General features: G+C 44.9%; 3 protein-coding genes across 3 annotated transcripts; 2 read left to right on the forward strand and 1 right to left on the reverse strand.

Moving 5' to 3' along the window:
• The first annotated feature begins 1,012 nt into the window (after window positions 1-1,012).
• LOC100824124 (uncharacterized protein At1g10890) lies at window positions 1,013-5,585 on the forward strand. The gene is made up of 4 exons (XM_003577446.4): window positions 1,013-1,331; window positions 2,810-2,995; window positions 4,659-4,878; window positions 5,031-5,585. Exons 1-4 carry the CDS (start codon window positions 1,201-1,203, stop codon window positions 5,295-5,297), a joined length of 804 nt encoding a protein of 267 aa, XP_003577494.1. The 5' UTR covers window positions 1,013-1,200; the 3' UTR covers window positions 5,298-5,585.
• Window positions 5,586-6,237: 652 nt separating this feature from the next.
• LOC100824431 (protein AUXIN RESPONSE 4) lies at window positions 6,238-8,804 on the forward strand. Its single transcript, XM_003577447.4, has 2 exons — window positions 6,238-7,500; window positions 8,166-8,804. The coding sequence occupies exons 1-2, from the start codon at window positions 6,253-6,255 to the stop codon at window positions 8,319-8,321; spliced, it is 1,404 nt and encodes a 467-aa protein (XP_003577495.2). The 5' UTR covers window positions 6,238-6,252; the 3' UTR covers window positions 8,322-8,804.
• A 3,461-nt stretch (window positions 8,805-12,265) lies between these two features.
• On the reverse strand, window positions 12,266-15,585 carry LOC100835872 (uncharacterized protein At3g49140). The gene is made up of 11 exons (XM_003575944.4): window positions 15,247-15,585; window positions 14,986-15,130; window positions 14,484-14,586; window positions 14,281-14,348; window positions 14,007-14,150; window positions 13,782-13,913; window positions 13,543-13,663; window positions 13,349-13,443; window positions 12,994-13,146; window positions 12,775-12,870; window positions 12,266-12,636 (listed from the first exon to the last, which is right to left on the reverse strand). The coding sequence occupies exons 1-11, from the start codon at window positions 15,501-15,503 to the stop codon at window positions 12,535-12,537; spliced, it is 1,416 nt and encodes a 471-aa protein (XP_003575992.1). The 5' UTR covers window positions 15,504-15,585; the 3' UTR covers window positions 12,266-12,534.
• Window positions 15,586-17,755: the final 2,170 nt, after the last annotated feature.

The raw sequence follows: 17,755 nt of genomic DNA on the forward strand, positions 1-17,755 counted from the left end.
TAGAACACAAGCATTCGAGATAGAAGGGTTTAAGGGGGGAGGAATGCAAAAAAGAAAAGAGATTGGGAGATACACAACATGATGACCGCCTTTCCATCCAAACGAGCCCCCATGCCAACCCAGTGCGTCTCTGAGACCCTCTTTGGGTGGTTGCCTAAAGGATTTGCAAGTTTGTGAAAAAAATGTTTTCATACTGCAAGTTCATGAATCAACAGTGTAGTTTACTCCGGAACAAATTATAAGAAGCTCATATCAAGTAAATGATTTTCTTGAACCTTTAGGGGCATAAGAACTAGAAAGTAATAGCAATAAAACACTGTTGATTCTCATTGAAGTATTGATCAACTACAATCTACAAATCTCGGTATCATTGAAAAGCGTTGTGATCTATGAAAGACACATCGCGGAAAATTTCTCGTTGGCTTCTGTCATGTTTCATGCATCTGCTTCTAGCTTTAGAAAAGGAAAGAAAAAACTTTATAGACTCTCTTTCATTTGCATGATCATTCATCTAGACCGAAACTCTTATTTTGGAGCTCAGGCTCCATGAAGCCTGAAAATTTAAAATTTCAAAATCATATTTTTGAATTCCACAACATTATGAAAATTTTCCGGTGTAGAAATGGATGTACATTGCATAACTTCGAAATTTTCATTACAAAATAAGTTAATTTATGATCTTTGCAAAAATCACAATTTCTGGATTTAGAATAATATCTTTAAACCTATTTAAAATCTATGTTTTTTGTTTAGGTTACAATCAACGGTATATTTTATAATGAAAATTTACAGAAATTTAACATATACTCATATCTGCATATATTTTCTAAAACTTTAAAAATGAGATTTTCGATTTTTTTTAAACCGGAGTCATTGTAGCCCAGATCTAAAACGCAGCATTAGCCAAATAATCTAGAGCGTCCATTCCCAACCGGACGGCCAAGACGTCGTGCACTTGTTAGCTGCGGCGTATAGCCGGTCAGTCGGTCACTGCTGGTAGCTGGGCCCACGACCTAGGTTTTCCTCATCCCTCCCGTGACTTCCCACTTTTCCCAGCCTCCGTCGCCATTGCCGTGCGCCCACAAAAAACACCCTTCCCGCATCGATCGGCGGCCAATCCGCTGCCGTACGTCCCCCATCTCCCGGTCTCCGGTCAGATCTGCTCGCTCCCGGCTCTATAAGGTTGAACCTTCCAGCCGGATGCCGCGCGACCTGTCGCGGTCGCCTCCGCGGCGGCGCCGGCGGTCGCCGTCCCCGCTTTACCGCGGCCGGACGGGCCGCAGGGAGCGCGTAGCCAGCCGCAGCAGATCCCCTTATCGCCCTTCCTATAGGTGATCTCCCCTGTCACACGCGACCGTAATCCGGCGCGACTTCTCCTTTTATTTCCACTCGTCAGTCTCCGTTGTGGGTTGTTGTGTATACTGTATAGAAACGGCAGGGAAGCAACAAGGCGACGCTAATCCGCTGATTAATTGTTTTATTTATTTTTGTTATGGCGTCGCTGTATTATATATATTGCAAACTTGTTAAATGGAATGGAAATTTTGGGTCTCCTCATGGTTGTTGGATCTATGGATGCTTAGTACGTGTGTTGAAGTGATTCTCAATAACAGTAAATGTGTTCTGCTATTATTGTGGTTCATGTGATGTTTCTCCGATGTATATAGTTTTCACAATGTTAAGAGCAATTAAGATTACCGGAGATGTCGTTGCATTTTATTTGTTACCTAGGTGTGAAATTACTAGATTATCAGTAACAGTAAGCTTGTGGAATTGTGGATAAGGTTCATACAGGGATATGATACTGGAATCTATTTGGGCACCTATTTTCTAGTAGGCCATAAAATCTTCACCATTCCATGAGGTTAGGCAAAAAGGGAGGATAATAAGTTAGTGTTACATGCGTGGTGCACCTTTGTTCACTTACATGGTTAGCTCGTGTCTCCCTCTGTGTTTTGTTTGGCAACAACCTTTGTTGCATTTGCCATCAGACAGCGGTGACATTCTGGGAAACAAGCATAAATTGAACGAAGAACGTCAAACACTTGTGATGATATCCTGTACTGATTTAGGTCGGCAGTCCAGCCTAGATAAAAAAACACTAATGATGGATCATACTGGTGCAGATGAGCAGTCCTGCGAGCTGCTCGACTTCTTCTGTAATCCTGACCCACGGCATACGTCTCTGGACTACCACACTTCCCATCCGCTTTTTTATCACCTGCATCACCTTAGTCACCTGCAATTATCAATAATCATCTAAATTTTCAAGAACATGAAGCTATTGAGATGAAACAGAGGAATGCCATACCAGGGCACACTGTCTTCTGGTACATCTTTAGGTAAAAATAGGACACAGGCCAAAAAGAGGTGAAGGGGAGCAATGTTTCTAATGGGTGGTTAGGTGTGAAATTGCTTATGTTACTGATCTATAACCTGTTATAGAAACCACTAAAATCAGTGGCATTCGTTTTAAATCCAAAGCAAGAAAAAGTGTTTTAGGATACAAAAGAAGGCAACTTAGCACATATGAGCAGATGATACTTGAATATAGTTACCCGTACCCTGCATTGCTTGCCTGTATAGACTGACAAGCGACAAGAATTCCTTTGTTTAAAAGCATGGCACCTACAATGGTTTTTACTCTATGATGTATTGCTGTGGAATCCGCCAAAGGTTATTCTAACAATGTTTGAGGTAACTGCTTTCGCTCACTTTTTAGGGCTTCAGTAAGCGACAACCAGTCCCTGTTTTATTTTATTATGCTCTTATGTTTTATCCTCACAATGGTAACCTTGGTGCATTGCAGAAGGAAGAGCCCTTCACCTTCCCCTCCTAGGAGGCGCAAGAGTCGATCTCCATCAGAAAGACGTTACAGAAAAAAGAGAAGTCGGAGCGTCACTAGTTCTCCAGTTGCCAAATCTAGTCCTCACCTTGGCCCTCCAGAGAATAAGAATGCCATTGATAAGCAAAAGCTAGAAGAAGAAAAGAAAAGGTGGGGAGTATCTGCTTTGCTCTTTAGAATCTAGATTACGCCATCTATGAAACAAACTGTTTGATACCCTCTTTGCCATACGTCTTTTACGATGTGAGCAAGCTATTCTTTAATGAATATTTTCGTAGTGCTATCATACTGTATTCATCCACCTGCTGTTTTCACCAGAACACAAGGTCAGGCTCTGTTCGGATATCTGTGCTCTCAATTACTCCCTCCGTCCCATATTAAGTGACGAAATATTGCATGTATCTAGACACTTTTTGGGTATAGATACATACATATTTGGACAAATTTTTGAGTCACTTAATATGGGACGGAGGGAGTATATGTTTTCTGAATACATGTGTTGCAGTTTGCACTATAATTTATGTTTTTTTTTCTGAATATACATGCCTCAATTTAATAATCTGTTTTTTCTCAATATGCATATCATAATGTAATTAAAAAATTTGAACAATATTTAAAAATGCTTAAAAAATGAATGTTACTTTTGAGAAATTTTGCTTAAATCTGCATTGCTTTGTTAATGAAACAAATGCACATCAAACTTACCATTTTGTTATGACCTCTTTCTTTTCATTTGTATATAACTGTGCTTAGCCGCTTAGGGTGTTGCAAGCTCGCTCAGGATAATTCTTGTATAAAATATGGGCAGAGTGCATGTACCTATGTTGAATTAATTATTCTGAGTGGAAAATGGAATTAGTTGCCTACTTTTAAGCATTCTAATAACATCAGTGCTGTTGGTATTTCTATGTTGTCTGTTGAATTAATAATTGCTTTGTTACTAGGCTATTTAGTCTGGTTGCCTGATGCTTGCTATTCTGATGTTCTTGTGCGTATTCAACTAAAAGTGCCCGGTAGAATTTAGGATGGCTAACAGGTGATGACATTAGATACTGGCCAACGGTTTCAGTTTGATGGTCTTTCTTGTTTCTTAGCTCTTGTTTTGTTTTGGCCTTTATGTCAAAATAATTTTTGTTTTTACTTCTAACTGCTCTTCTGGCTGACAAATTTGGATTAATTTGTTCAGTGCACTGAAATGCCTATAGAAGGGAATGAAACCAATGTGGCCTAATTTTGTATCTGTACATGGTGTGGTTTCGGTTCACTTCCGTTCATGTTTCTATCACCTGTCATTCGAAAGTGTGATAATATTTTTGCTCCCACTAACAAGTGATGATAAGCAAGTCAATCTGTATTAAAAAGTCAATGCATGATTGGTTTGGTACTTGTTCTGAGTAGATGCATGAAAAAAAATACGATTTAGTCAGAATATTGGATACTTGCATGATTAGCTCTAAACCTGCCACAAGTTACTTGACATTCTTCTCTACAGGCTTTTCCGAGGAAGCTACTGCTATAGTTCCACTTGTTATATTTGATGATGCAATTGGTGATCCTTTATCTACTCTTGACCAGTTTTGCTAATTCGTTTTTTGGATCTGGAATCATAATAGAGGTATGCCTAAAATGCATTAGTTTGTATTCAACACTATCCTGATCAAAGGTATAGTTGGTGATAGATAGTGTTAAAATTGTAAATCTCGCGCTTTGCTTTTGGCTGCTGCTGTGGCCTTAAATATTTGACGGAAGTGTTGGCCTTGGCAATATTCTGTTTTCCAAAGTACACTTGATTAACTTCTTGTCGCAATTGCAGGCGCCAAAAAGAAGCTGAACTGAGACTATTAGAGGAAGAAACTAAAAAAAGGGTCGAGCAGGCTATTAGAAAACATGTCGAGGATAGTTTGAATTCTGAGGAAATCAAACATGAAATACAAAGACGAATTGATGAAGGGCGGAAAAAAATTCATGAGGAGGTAGCTTCCCAAATCGAGAAAGAGAAGGAGTCAGCCTTGGTTGAAGCCCAGCGGAAAGCAGTAAGCTCCTTGCCACTGCCTTGTTTTTTACTGCTTCATATCGTGCATCCTTTGCATGATTGTTGCCTTGTTGGTTTTTCATGGCAGCACTGCTTTGAATCTTTGTTAAGGCTCATGAAAGCTTCTGTTTACCTTTCCTTTTGTTACCGCAGGAACGAGAGAAAATAGAGCGAGAAGAGCTAGAGAAGAAACTCGAAGAAGACCGAAAGAAAGTAGAGGAGGCCCAGATGAAGGTGGCTATGGAACAACAGCAGAAAGAGCTGGAGCGATACCAGGAGCTGGAGAGGCTTCAGAAAGAGAGGGAGGAAGCCATGAAGCAGAAACAGATGGAGGAACAGCAGCAAAAGCAGAACCAGATGAAGCTGCTGGGCAAGAACAAGTCGCGGCCGAAGCTGTCGTTCGCATTTGGGATGAAATAGAATCAGACTCGCCGACGGAGATTAGCTCTGTTAGTTCCATTTGTGACCACTTGTCCGAAACCGTTCATTGCTGGTAAGTCGTACAAACAAATTGACTTGTGGTAAAAGTTCTTGATCAGCTGTTGTAAGCTCCTTTCTGCGATGTGCGTTCCCGAGAGTGCGCCTCCTTGGGGCAACGTTGTTGTTTGGTTGTGATGACACATATGTTGTCTCGATTGGCTTGAGTGGGACGATGATCTCTCTTCAGCTTCATGTAAACAAGCAAAATGGCCAACCCGGTTGCAGGCATGAACAGACTCCGAGATTGCAGGGTTGATTCGGATGGATTTGTTGAGACTTGAGAGACGGCGACTACTACTACTACTAGCGGACGTACAGTCGTTGTTTGCTGACCCCGGACGTACAGCGACCAGCTTGATCATCTCTAGCGGAAACCAAAAACTGGCGACCTGAACTTTCGTTGTTTCCGTTGTTTAGTACTGAAAACGCAAACCGAATTGCGGAAGTTCAGTTCGCCCAAGCGTTTGGCCGAACAGAAGCTGAAAACGCAAAGCGAACATTTGAATTTGAATCTACCGTGAAATTAAACTATCGTCCAACAAAAGATGTCTTAACTTTGACTAAATTTGAATGCATTTATACACTAAGTGATGTCTAGATGCATCCAAATTTTGACAAACTCGAAACATCTTTTGTTGGACGGAGAGAGTACTAGTTCATCACAGGGTAGCTATTTAAACAAAAGCAAAAGAGGAGCCATTTAAACAAAAACAAAAGAGCTCCTTCTCGCCGGCTTCCGTTGCTTCACGTCGGCATTCCGCTCTTCTCGCCGGCTTCCTCGCGTCCGTGGCGCCGCTTACTCAGGTCGAGAACTAGGCGATCACTGCGAACACCGATCAAGTTAACTCTAGCGAAATGATTTGCTCTCGACGTGGCCAGCAATCTCAAAGTGCCCATGCTTGGGTGGCAAACCGGCGACATTCATCATCACACGCAAACGCACGCACCCGAAAGGTGCTTTCCCAAGCAAACCCGAGCAGACTTTTCCCACTCTCCCCCCCGCTCCCCACTTCTGTCGCTCCACCCACCCACGCCGCCGAGCGAGCCAGCAATGCCGGCCGACCCCGCCGCCGCCTGCTCGGCGCCCGACCAAGAGCCACCGCCGCCGCCGGCCCGGCCGCTCTCCCTCGTCTCCGCCATCCCCTTCTGGTTCTACCTCACCGCCGCAGTCTCACTCCTCGCGCTCCTCCTCCCCCACTTCCTCTCTCCCCACGCCGCCCCTCCCCTCCCGCCTCTCCTCCGCCGCCACCTCGCCGACGGCCGCATCCTCAAGCTCCACCCGTACCCCGACCTCTTCGCCGTCACCTCCCGCCCCGCCGTCCACTCCGCGCAACAGCAGCACCATCCCGTGCTCGTCCTCCCGGGCCTCGCCGCCGGATCCTTCTCCTTCCGAGGCCTCCTCTCTTCCCTCTCCTCCAGGGGATTCGTCGCCGCCGCCATCGACCTCCCAGGCCAGGGCCTCTCGCCGCCTCCTGCCGCCCCTCCCCGCGCGAACCCTCTCCGGGAGATCATCGACCGCGGCATCTTCCACGCCTTCGAGCACCTCGTCGAGACCGGCGAGGTGCCGTTCCAGGAAACCGGCCCCGAGCCGTCCCGTTCCTTCTACGCCGCCGACGAGGCGGCCGCAGCCGTGGCCCGCGCCGTGGACGCGCTCGGCCTCGCGCCTGTCCACCTCGTGCTCCACGACTCCGCCCTCCCTGCTGGGGCCGCCTTCGTGTCCGCCAACCCTGACGCGGTGCTGAGCGTCACTCTGGTTGACGCGACTGCCGCTTTGCCGGCGTTCCCTGCGGCGGTTTTCGACGTGCCGGTGCTGTGGAGGCTGGCGCTGCGCGTGCCCGCGTTGTTCAAGGGACTGATGCGTCTGTCCTGCGCACGTGGGATGGATGCAGAGGAAGCCGAAGCACACAGGGTGACGATGCGGGGGGAGGGGAGGAGGGAAGCAGTGTATGAGACTTGGAAGTCTCTGAATCAGAGCTTTGATTTGAGAGAATGGAGGAGTTCTTCAGAGAAATTGAGGAGGCTGCCGATGATGGTATTGTGGTCAGGTTCTTTTTCGGACAAGTGGATCAATGAGGGGAAAAAAGTGACCGCGGCGTTGCCGGACACCAGATTCGTCTACCATTATGGCGGCCGGTGGCCTCAGGTTAGCTTGATTGCTTACACTTGATTATCAGTTTCATTTCTAGGGAATATGTCAGGTGCTGTTTTGCATGAATCTAGTATGTTAGTGGAAGCATTACTAGTTCCTTTCCTGTTAACCATACACGAATCCTGCTCGCTAGGGAAATAATGTCTAATTACAGTTAAGTTTTGTTGTTACATCTAGGAAAGATGCATTCAACTGACTATATAACAAATAGAAAAAAAAAACAAGTGGTTTGAAAAAGCCGCCGCAAATTTCAACAAAGCTTTAGACCTTAGCTAATGTGGTTGGCCTGCTGCCTCTACTTCAAGTGAACTGCTTTTCATCATTGTGGGCAACAAGGTTGAGAGTTCATACAGAGTTGAACTGCACTTAAAAGTAATGCCACTTGAGGCATTACTTCATTTTTAGTCAGGCCTGGGTAGGGGTGCAACTTGGTGACCCTCAGGGTACCCTTTGACCCTCCTTAGTTCAAACAAATAAACTAGTTTTTCAAAAAGTTGTGTCATTTTAAAACTTTAGTTCATTTGGTTGAACTAAGGAGGGTCAATGGGTACCCTCAGGGTCACAAACTTGCAGCTCTAGGCCTGGGTGCATGACGGCCTATTGTAGCAAGTGGCAAGTTGAGATTATGACTCAATTATTTTCTTGATTTGGAATTTCAGGTGGATGCCTATGAAGAAATCTCCAATGTGATAGCAGAGTTTGTGACCTCGTTACCAAAATCTGTGGAGAACGAAAATGAAGAACACAGATCACATAGCATTGATCATTCATTTGATGAAGCAACAGATGGACAGAGTGATCGGCTAGCCGCATGAAACCATAGCAGTCAGATACATGCCCATGTTTAAGGATCAACATTCTGATTAACAAAATGACTAGCGAGCACTCATATGGCTCAGGGCCTCAGGCTCAACCAAGCTCTGCGCGTCTGCCTTGAACAAGTCATAGCTCCTACTGCTAGAAAGGGGATGATCACCTATTACATATGTATGGTATCTTCCTCCTGTGAAGGTTTTAACAAACACACGCTGATGTTTGAGGTGATGCTGTTGAAATGTGACTTGAAACTCTTTTTCTTCAGATTTCATGTTACGGTGTTCTGTATGGAAATTTGACTCGTGTAACCTGACTGGTGTAACATTGTTTTTGGTGTTACTGAATTGTTGGCTACTGCGCTGTAAACATGGGGAGACCCTTGATTCTGCCTAGCCTTTTGTGTTTTGCATTCAAGTTTGTTTGTACCTGGATCAATTCTGAGATATTAGCAATTGAGCATGTAAACTACGTTGTGTTCTTTAGCCAACCAGACAGATAGAAGTTCTAGCCTAGAATCATAGGGGTTGCGATTCTTATTCGAACTGGTATTTCTTGTTATGCTGTGTTCCAAACGGTCTTCGGTCTGCTTTCTTCTCCCATTTAAAGATGATAGTGTATATTCCAAAGATGTTGTAGCTATTTTTTCTCAGTTGTCTATCCTCCTCTCATCCATCATTACCTTAGATAAGTCTACATTTTTAGATTAGTTGGCTTAACCAGATTGGCAGCGATGTTTCTTCTGAAAATACATGGGATGAGTTCACTAACCAATTTTTGTTCAATGTCAACTAACCACATGTTACAAGAACCAGTTTTTGGCAAGAAAGAAGAAGAAATAACTGGGTATGCTGGATGCATCCATGTCAGGCTTCCATGACAACTCTCAATGCTTGAGAAAAATTAACAAAGTTATCTGAACGTAGTACCGAGCTATACTCGAATTTCAAATGAAAACCTTGCAGCGTCTGGAAGCAAAACCGAAGCCAGCGAGAGCTGCACTGACAATTTCGGATGAATGTGTCCAAAAGAATAAACAGAACATTAACCCCGAGGAATCCTGAAACATATCTAGCAACATAATCAAACAGAATAAACTTGTCAATGCCTGGTGAGCTTCATAACTTACTGCAAGCTTAGAAATTAGACTACTCATTGACTAATTAGAAACACGATTGCATCCTGACCTAGAGAAAAGAAACAATACTAATGTTTTCAAAAAACATTCGGCAGAGGAGTGCATCATTGACTGAATGTTTACAGATATCAGCACCAAGACCAGACAACTCGAAACTCAAAACACCAAACATTTGAGTTATCCACAACAATCAAACAACAATGGGAGATGCCAAATCAAGAGGAAGAAAACATGTGAGCTTTTCCTTTGCAAAAAACTCTTCTTTTGAGCGGTTCGCAAATATTAATGCTCATAAAATTGAATAATTACCGACAGAGACACAGAGTGTCTGGAGGTTGAATAATTATCAACAGAGACACAAAGCGTCCGGAGGCTTAAGTAAACAGAATTGATTGACATCCGGTAAACAGATAGCAGTTGTGATGTTCAAACTAAGACAAAATGGTTGGAGCCTTGAAATATTATGTGTATTAGTGCCATATGAACATAAGAGGCCCCTGTCATTGATAAATGAAAAGAACAATGCATGCGTGCTTGTGCTGTACTGTAACTTATCAGGTGGCATTGCAAGTTAGGGGCTTAAACACAATGATAAAAGATAATTACTCGGGTATCATTGCATATCCCTAGTCTACCTAATAATCTAGCATATGCATATAAGAAAGCACTTCTTTTCCTGACATGACACGTAGATGAACAAAAAAATTGAACTTGTGAACATAGAAGCTCACTACAAAACCTGGTGGGATATATATAAAGTGCCAACATCTCAACATAGAACTGGACAGAAGCACGCAATTCAGAAACTGTAAATTCTAGCTTACATAAATCGCCATCATGACTTATACAAAGACCTAATTTAGTCGTCCCACTCCAGATAAACAAACACCAAATTGTGTGTACCCTCTCTTGATCCTCTTGCACAGATCAAGACTAAGCTGATCAGTGCCTCTCATCTTGTTTCTGTCCCTCCAAAACCTCCTCCCCCTCCTAATACTCATCCTCCTCATACTCATCCTCATCCTCATCCTCATCTTCATCGAGATCGACATAGCCAACGGTGGCGAGCCGGGTTTTGACGAACTGCTGCAGCTCCCTCTTCTTGGAGCGGACGAACTCCCACGACTCCGTGACCGCCAGAGACGCCCTGTGGCGACCCTGGATGTCCTCCTCGGACCAGCCCATTCTGCGCAGCGTGGCGTCGTTCTTCTCCTTGAGCTCCTTGATGGGTTCGTGACTGATGGGCTCGTCGGGGATGACCCAGGACAGTATGCGGTCGATCTGCTCCTGCGGCATTCTACGCACGGGTTTCTCCTTCTCTGAAGTTTCCTCAAGGCACATCTCGGGAGTCAGTTCAGGGCCAGGCCTCGTTTTGCTTTCCTCCACTACTGCTGCCGACGAAGCCAGCGGTTTCTTCTCCGCCTCCATGGCTGTGCTGCACCGCCCAAGCGCAAAAACACGGGAACCCGCACCGGAAACGACCATATCAGCCGCCAGCGCCTTCTCATGCTGCTCCACCTCGAAGCCAGCCATCGCCTCTCACGGATCTGCCCTCCCTCGCCCTTTCCTCTCGATTTTCCCCTCCCTTGGAAGAAAGAGGCGCCTCCAGGTCTATGGATTTGGCGGTGCCTTGGAAGAAAGTTATATATATAGACTCAGGCCGACCAGGTCGGGATAAACGCCATGAACTCGGTTTCCTCGAGATCGACCCAGCGAACCGCCTCAGTGGGGTCCACAGGAATTCAAATCATTTAAGCAAGACCCTGAAAAAATCGTGAAATCGCTAATCATTGATGGCCATTTCTTTTCGGCTTTTTAAACCGGCTTTTTCGAGAAGTTGTCCTCTCCAGTTTCTTGGAGAAGCCGTCATCTAAATTTGATTAGGCTACCAAATTAGTTTGGTCTAAACTACTTTGGATGCTTAACTAAATCTGAGATACGGAAGAAACTACGTGAGAGCAGCTTTTAAGAGAAGCCGGTTCTAGAAGCCGAAAAGAACACACCCTAAAACCGTTAAAATTTCAACCCCTTCTGTCAATCTTTGTGTAGTCATGTCCTTTAGGTTGTGATTTCAATAATAATGAGATTTCGGGACAAATAATGCCTCCATTTGTTTTAATGCTTCAAGGATGGAAATTGCGTCTATCTCTTAAGTAGATCGCCCTGTAGCTTTAGGTCCTTAAGCTTTGCGGAAGAATGCAATTAGTCTGCCTGCCTGCATTAATACTCATCCAATTCTACTCACAAGCATCAGTTTCCACGATGAACATGGCAAGTGGTGAGTCTTCTTAGTTGGCACCTTGACCGTGGGTAGTTTTTGTATCGTCGCCATTTAGGATTCAAGGCCCAACCCATATAATGATTTTGTTTTACTACAACACAATGATTTCAAAATATATTGGTTTTTAATGTATTTTCAATCTGCATGCAAACATAGATGAATTTGTTCACACAAGGTATTTCTAGTTTTATGTTTTTTTGGAATTCAAATATTCTACTAGAATGGAGATTCCAAGTCTAGACATTAAATTTTAGAATGAACACTTCAACTAAATTTCCGAATTTTTAAATTTCTACACTTGGAAGAGACAAAAATTTTTTAGAGGAAATCGAATCAGAACCTGCTATATAATTGTTGCAAGTACTCATTTGTACTTTCAGAAATGTTAATTTCTAAACATTTACATATGTGAAATCTAGTTTTTCACAAATATTAATTTCTATTTATTTACATATTTCAAGTTTTCTTGAATAAGGTGAGGAAAAATACTTCCTAAGTTATTATCGGGAAAAAATCTACTCCCCGCCTGTCAAAAAAATGTTACCATGTCCCGAAAAAAACTGTAAAAAAATAGTTTACTTTACACCTCAATTGTCTAAACTAGGAAAAGGATCACCCACGCCTGGAAACCTGTTTCTCTAGTACGTCGAGCATGACTGGTCAACGTGCTCCATTTTTTTTTGGCTGCTTATACGTAATGTAATATAGAAATATACCATAATTTCATGAAGATGGCTAATTTATTTAGCTAAACTAATTTCCCCGCTAAATGAATAAAATTCATATCCCGATTACATCAAGACTCTTTCTGCTGGGTTTGTGGTGACTGCCCTTCTTGATGTATCCTAGGAAAGAGAAGTTCATGTATTTGCTTCTCTGCGCTGAACTCTGAAGTAGCCTACAGTGCAAAATATTCAGAACCACGTGAGAATGAAATGCAAATACCTACTAAACGAAAATGTTTATCCACCTTTCATCTATGTATCGCACATCGGACCTGACTACAAATTTCATACACACAAGCTGAATCACTGACCTTTGTAGGGAAAGCAAATCTCAGTGTCTGCACTTGTGTTCCTGAGCATAGTCTCAAGTCAAACCCGAGGCAGTCCACGCCGATAATTGCTGCTTCCTGCAGAAATATAGCCAACAGAACGAATTTCATACCAGTCTCAAGATTTGATGTCCAATGTACTTTTCTTGCACAATTTTCAATGTTACCAGAGTGCCAGCTAGCAATCTGAAGAAATTGTACCTCTACTTTAATGGCCTTGCACCTCCAACAGAGTGATTTCAGAGCTTGTGTTATCTTGTCTCCACCAGCTCTCAAGCGCGATATTATGTTTGGTGCCGAATGTGCGATGATGTCCGGCCTAGATCTCCGGTATTCTTCTATCTTTACCTTTGGCTACAAGTATTAAGACATGAAGAAGTTAAGCATGAATCCCCGCAAAACATGAAGAAGTTAAGCATGACTAGTGTTCAATAATGTATAATGGAAAATATGCAGTTAACTAACATAGTTTATTATTAATTCAGCCATGAACTTATTAATAATTCAGCGGTAGTTTGCATAAAGTACAAAGGCACATCAGATGAAAGAGACATACCTCAGTTCCATATGCAGTGATGAGCTCAATGCTCAGAACTTCGACCTTGAAAAATGTAGCCCCACTCTCCTTTCTATCTTTCAGTGGTTCATCACCTACAAAAAATTCAAAACTGTAGGAATTCTATGACCCAGACAAGGAATATCTGGTGAACAGAATGTTCAGTTTGAGGTTCATGGAAACAAGCCAACAACCATTCAATAAATGCCTGGAAACCATGGTGCTCTCTTCAGCAAAGGCAGGTCTCAGCTGACCCTCAACAACAAGGCTAGCAGGTGGCCGGTCCAACCAATCTATACTAGATTTATTCGCACTCTGGGAAAAAAGGTTAAGAGCACTACGGTTAATAAAAAATTGTCAGGGTCAACTGGTTAATAAAGTGATCAACAAAGAATGGTAATTAAACTGATGGGTATTAAGGTTCAATCAGTACCTCTACGATCATCCTTGCAAAGTACAGTGGATGGCACGAATTCAAGGTTTCAAGGTTGGACCAGCTAGGCGCATCTTCATCGTCGTCATCGTCGTCACCGCCATCTTCTTCATCAACATCAAACACACCCTCCTGCACGTTTTCAGTTACACATCATCACTGAGTTGCTCTTGGCAAATGGCAAGCATGAGTATCAAACAATCATTTGCGAAGGTTTGTCACCACCTCTTCAAAGTCATCTTCAAAGTCGCTTTCCTCATCATCTGAATCGTCATCGTCCTCGTCATCTTCTTGCACAAATTCAGCTGATGATGCTGCTAGATCCAAGTCGGCAAAGACCTCTGTGTTATCCAATCCAATGATAACATGCTGCAGGTACACAAAGCAACATATGAATTAAGGTTATGCACAACCATAACAATAATACATAATTAACCTGCTCATGCAGATAATTGGGAGACAGGAAAGTAAGGGGGGAATAATAACAGAATTTGGCTACCGCAAGCTTGTCGTCGCCCATGATGCTTTCCATGACGGTGTCTTCGTTGTCGACCTCGAAGTAAATATCTGAGTAGATTTCCACATAGAAGCTTCAAGGAAGAGAAATGACAGTGTCCCAAAGCAAAGTTACAAGAACATTTGGGGGGAGGGTGGGTAGCAGGCTGTGTTGTACAACTATCCCAAGTACCCAGCCGCACATACCTCCATTCTCGTCGGTCAAGTAGGGGAATTCTGGCAAGATGATCCTTTCGTGCACACCGTCGTCTATGAGTGTGGATATCATCACCGTCGCCTTGTTGTGCACCTGCACAATATGCAGCAGCAGAATTTTGATCAAGAACTGAACTGGGCACTGTGATATGTGCCACCAGTAGGAGTGATTCTCACTTGCAATGATATTTTGGAAATTTCAGTACATACCGAAAAATATTCTCCTTTTGGTCAAAATATTTCAATAATTTTAGTAGAACACGCGAATTCAGGTAGCATTAAAAATTATCAAAACCCCTCAAACTTTGTTGGATTTCAGTTAATTTCGAGCAGAGATTTCGGTCCTTCGGCCGAAATGCAAACTGAAATAGCCAAAATTTTGGAAATTTCAGTAGGGCCCAGAATATTTCCTGTACCGAAATTTGAAATCATAAGTCTAGTGAATGGCATTACCGTGGAGGGGCGTGATGGTTTGAATAATTCACTAACGTACCTCGACGATTGTTCGGGCGGATTCAGCGTCGGTGAGGCGCGCCGGCTCGCCGTCGTTCAGCTGCAGCGTCTCCGCGATATCCTCAGACGGATGGTAACTGCCGCCTCTCCCCGGCGGCAGCTCGTCAGGCGTCGTCGCACCAACCCTGCATTGCATTGTTGTTACCTTACCCCCCGCCGGCATGACCCAATCGAATCTCAAATTCAATTCAGCAATTGTACGGGCAAAATACACGATTAATTAAGCAGCACACACTCATACCGGCAATGGCGGCTCCGGCGTGCGTGCACATTGCCGCACCAGGAAGAAGGAGAAGAATGAGAGCGACAGTGGGAGGAGTGATGGCTCCGAGTCTGACTGCGACACCGGCGTAACTGGGCCCGCGGCGAGACGGCCGAGCCGCCGCCGGCGGCGGCTCTTCTCGCGGCGAAGAAACTAAGCGGCGGAGGAGGGAGGCGGCGGGAGAGGAAGAAGAAGGGGTGGTCCGGCGCGGCAGCAGCGGCGGCCGCCAGCAGCATGGTATACCATGGACCGGAGGTGGGCGAGGCGGAGAAGCGAAAGATAGTTTTATGTGGAGCTTGCGCTTTCCGGCCCGCCTCTCACTTCCTATCCCAATTTGTACATCGAAGCTGACGCGAATAATGCCGCGACGCGGACACTGTACAGCTAGCCAGCGCCGGCGATTTCGTTGCGAGCCTTCCGTTCCGTCCCCGTCAGGTATGTTTTTTTTCTTCCCAAAAGAGGATAAACCCGGTATCTGCATGGAGTGATGCACATTCATATACTCCATTCGTCTGGATTCGCAAGACTCGCGCTCAATTTTATGCCAAACTTTAATCAAAAATTACATTGGTAATAAAAGATTATTGCGGCACAAAAAATATATATTGTTGAATTCGTATTGAAAAACTCTCTCTAATGGTATAACTTTTATATACATACACTAAATATAATTTGAATAATTGTTAGTCAAAATGTGGCATGAACTTCAATAAGAGCCTTATAAACCCAAACGGAGGGAGTATTATTAAAGCCAGGCAAAGCCACGCAACAAAACCGAACAAAGTCGACCCCAAAATGAAAAATGTGATTTCACCAAACTACCACTAACCCTATGGTACATGTCGAAAACGAAAAGAAACGCAACTCCTAAGCAAAGTGTTTAAGGAGCGTCGCACGTGCGCCGATGATGACCAGTCCGACCTATAATCAAACTTGGGAATTTTCATCCCCAAGGCCAAGCTTCGAGCCATCATCTTCAATAAGATCACGACGCAGGTACGTGACGACATTGCCTAATCTGAGATCAAGTATTTTCACCGGAATTCGCAAACTTGACGTCGAAGCTGCATGTATCACCATCACATCACTGCCTCCAGACCAGTAACATGCATGATTTGACGCCTCGTCATGAGACATCGTGCATATCACCTGTGCCTCGCAGAGTCGCCGCCCACAGAGAAAAAGCAAACAAACATGTTACCGTCACGAATCACCAAATGCCAAGACACCAGATGAGTCGTCGCAGCACAACTAAGTCACGAAAAAAAAAACAAATCCACGAACTCGCAGAGCACGACGCCACCGCCACCATCCAACAGTCAATTTGGCACTGCCTCCCGCACTCCGTCCATAGCCAACAACACCTGTACCTGAGTCGCCGCCATAGTCAGGATTAGGATCACCTGCGGCGCCGCCACATGAATCACTGCCACGGGGACCCAAGTCCCCACCTCCATGCCGCCTTTATCAGCGCGTGGCTCTTGACGAGCCGCACCGCCATCGACGAACAGCGCCGCACACGTGCCGTCGCCGCTGGTCTTGGACGATCAACACGCGGGCCAACAGACCACGATGTTGCCCACATCTTCGCCACCGTCACATACGTCGATCTCCGCGCCCTGCAGCGGTCGCGCTCACCACCAACACGGGCATCTTGCCCCGACACCTCCACCTCCGCGTGGACAACCCCGACACCAACCACTGTCGCGATGGCCGACCGTCTCCATGGCTGCCCTCACGCAGCTACAGCCATCCCCAACCGCCTCCATGGCCGTCATCCTCGACGCCACCGAGCATAGATCCCCGCCATCCCCTTCACGGGAGGCCGCGAGGCTTCACCCGCCGGCCACCTCGGGGGACGACGAGGGAGGGCTGCGGGGGCGGCGCCTAGGAGGAGCAGAAGAAGGTGCATGGCCGCCGGCGGCTTGGGAGGCCTGGATCGCCGATCCCTTTTTTCTAGATCGGGAGTTCAGGCTCAGCCAATGATGTTGTAATTCCCCTCATCCAACGGTGTACAGTTTGAAGATGGCTTTTTAGACAAGAAGTTTGAGGATGGTTGGAATCAAAACGCAGGCTTTGCGTTTTGTTTTCCGAAAGAAACTTCACATAGGTTGCGGGATGAAACTTGAGATGGCTTTCGACTAAGATATGTGAATTAATGCAAAAATGTTGGTCAACTATACCGACTCTGATTCATAATGAATCTGTTCGGGACTTCAAATCTCTCCTAAGAAAGCCCAGCCCATGGTCTAGACCATGGATCCCCTCCTCTTTTGTGTGCCGCTCCGGAGACGGGAGGAGGTGGGGATCTAGACCTGCGTTGCAACGTGATAGTTAGGTCTCTTAGGTAAAATCACTGTGATGGATATGGCAGATCTGGACCTGAGTTCCCCCCTCACCTGATCCACCTCGTCGGGGCCTAGGGGGGACGGGACATTGCCTGCATACTATTTTGGAGTAGTGGATTAGTTTCGTCTTCGGGTATTGC

Source organism: Brachypodium distachyon, chromosome 4 (assembly GCF_000005505.3).
Source record: "Brachypodium distachyon strain Bd21 chromosome 4, Brachypodium_distachyon_v3.0, whole genome shotgun sequence".
In the NCBI taxonomy this organism is placed as follows: Eukaryota; Viridiplantae; Streptophyta; class Magnoliopsida; order Poales; family Poaceae; genus Brachypodium; species Brachypodium distachyon.

What these genes read in the sequence shown, in the direction of transcription:
- LOC100824431 (XM_003577447.4), top strand. Translation starts at nt 6,253, where the DNA reads ATGCTTGGGTGGCAAACCGGCGACATTCATCATCACACGCAAACGCAC. An exon ending in ATGGCGGCCGGTGGCCTCAG is followed by an intron (nt 7,501 to 8,165) that starts GTTAGCTTGATT and finishes TTGGAATTTCAG; the next exon opens with GTGGATGCCTATGAAGAAAT.
- LOC100824124 (XM_003577446.4), top strand. Translation starts at nt 1,201, where the DNA reads ATGCCGCGCGACCTGTCGCGGTCGCCTCCGCGGCGGCGCCGGCGGTCG. An exon ending in CCTTATCGCCCTTCCTATAG is followed by an intron (nt 1,332 to 2,809) that starts GTGATCTCCCCT and finishes GGTGCATTGCAG; the next exon opens with AAGGAAGAGCCCTTCACCTT. An exon ending in CTAGAAGAAGAAAAGAAAAG is followed by an intron (nt 2,996 to 4,658) that starts GTGGGGAGTATC and finishes TCGCAATTGCAG; the next exon opens with GCGCCAAAAAGAAGCTGAAC.
- LOC100835872 (XM_003575944.4), bottom strand. Translation starts at nt 15,503, where the DNA reads ATGCTGCTGGCGGCCGCCGCTGCTGCCGCGCCGGACCACCCCTTCTTC. An exon ending in CGCCGGAGCCGCCATTGCCG is followed by an intron (nt 15,131 to 15,246) that starts GTATGAGTGTGT and finishes AATGCAATGCAG; the next exon opens with GGTTGGTGCGACGACGCCTG. An exon ending in TTGCAAGGATGATCGTAGAG is followed by an intron (nt 13,664 to 13,781) that starts GTACTGATTGAA and finishes CTTTTTTCCCAG; the next exon opens with AGTGCGAATAAATCTAGTAT.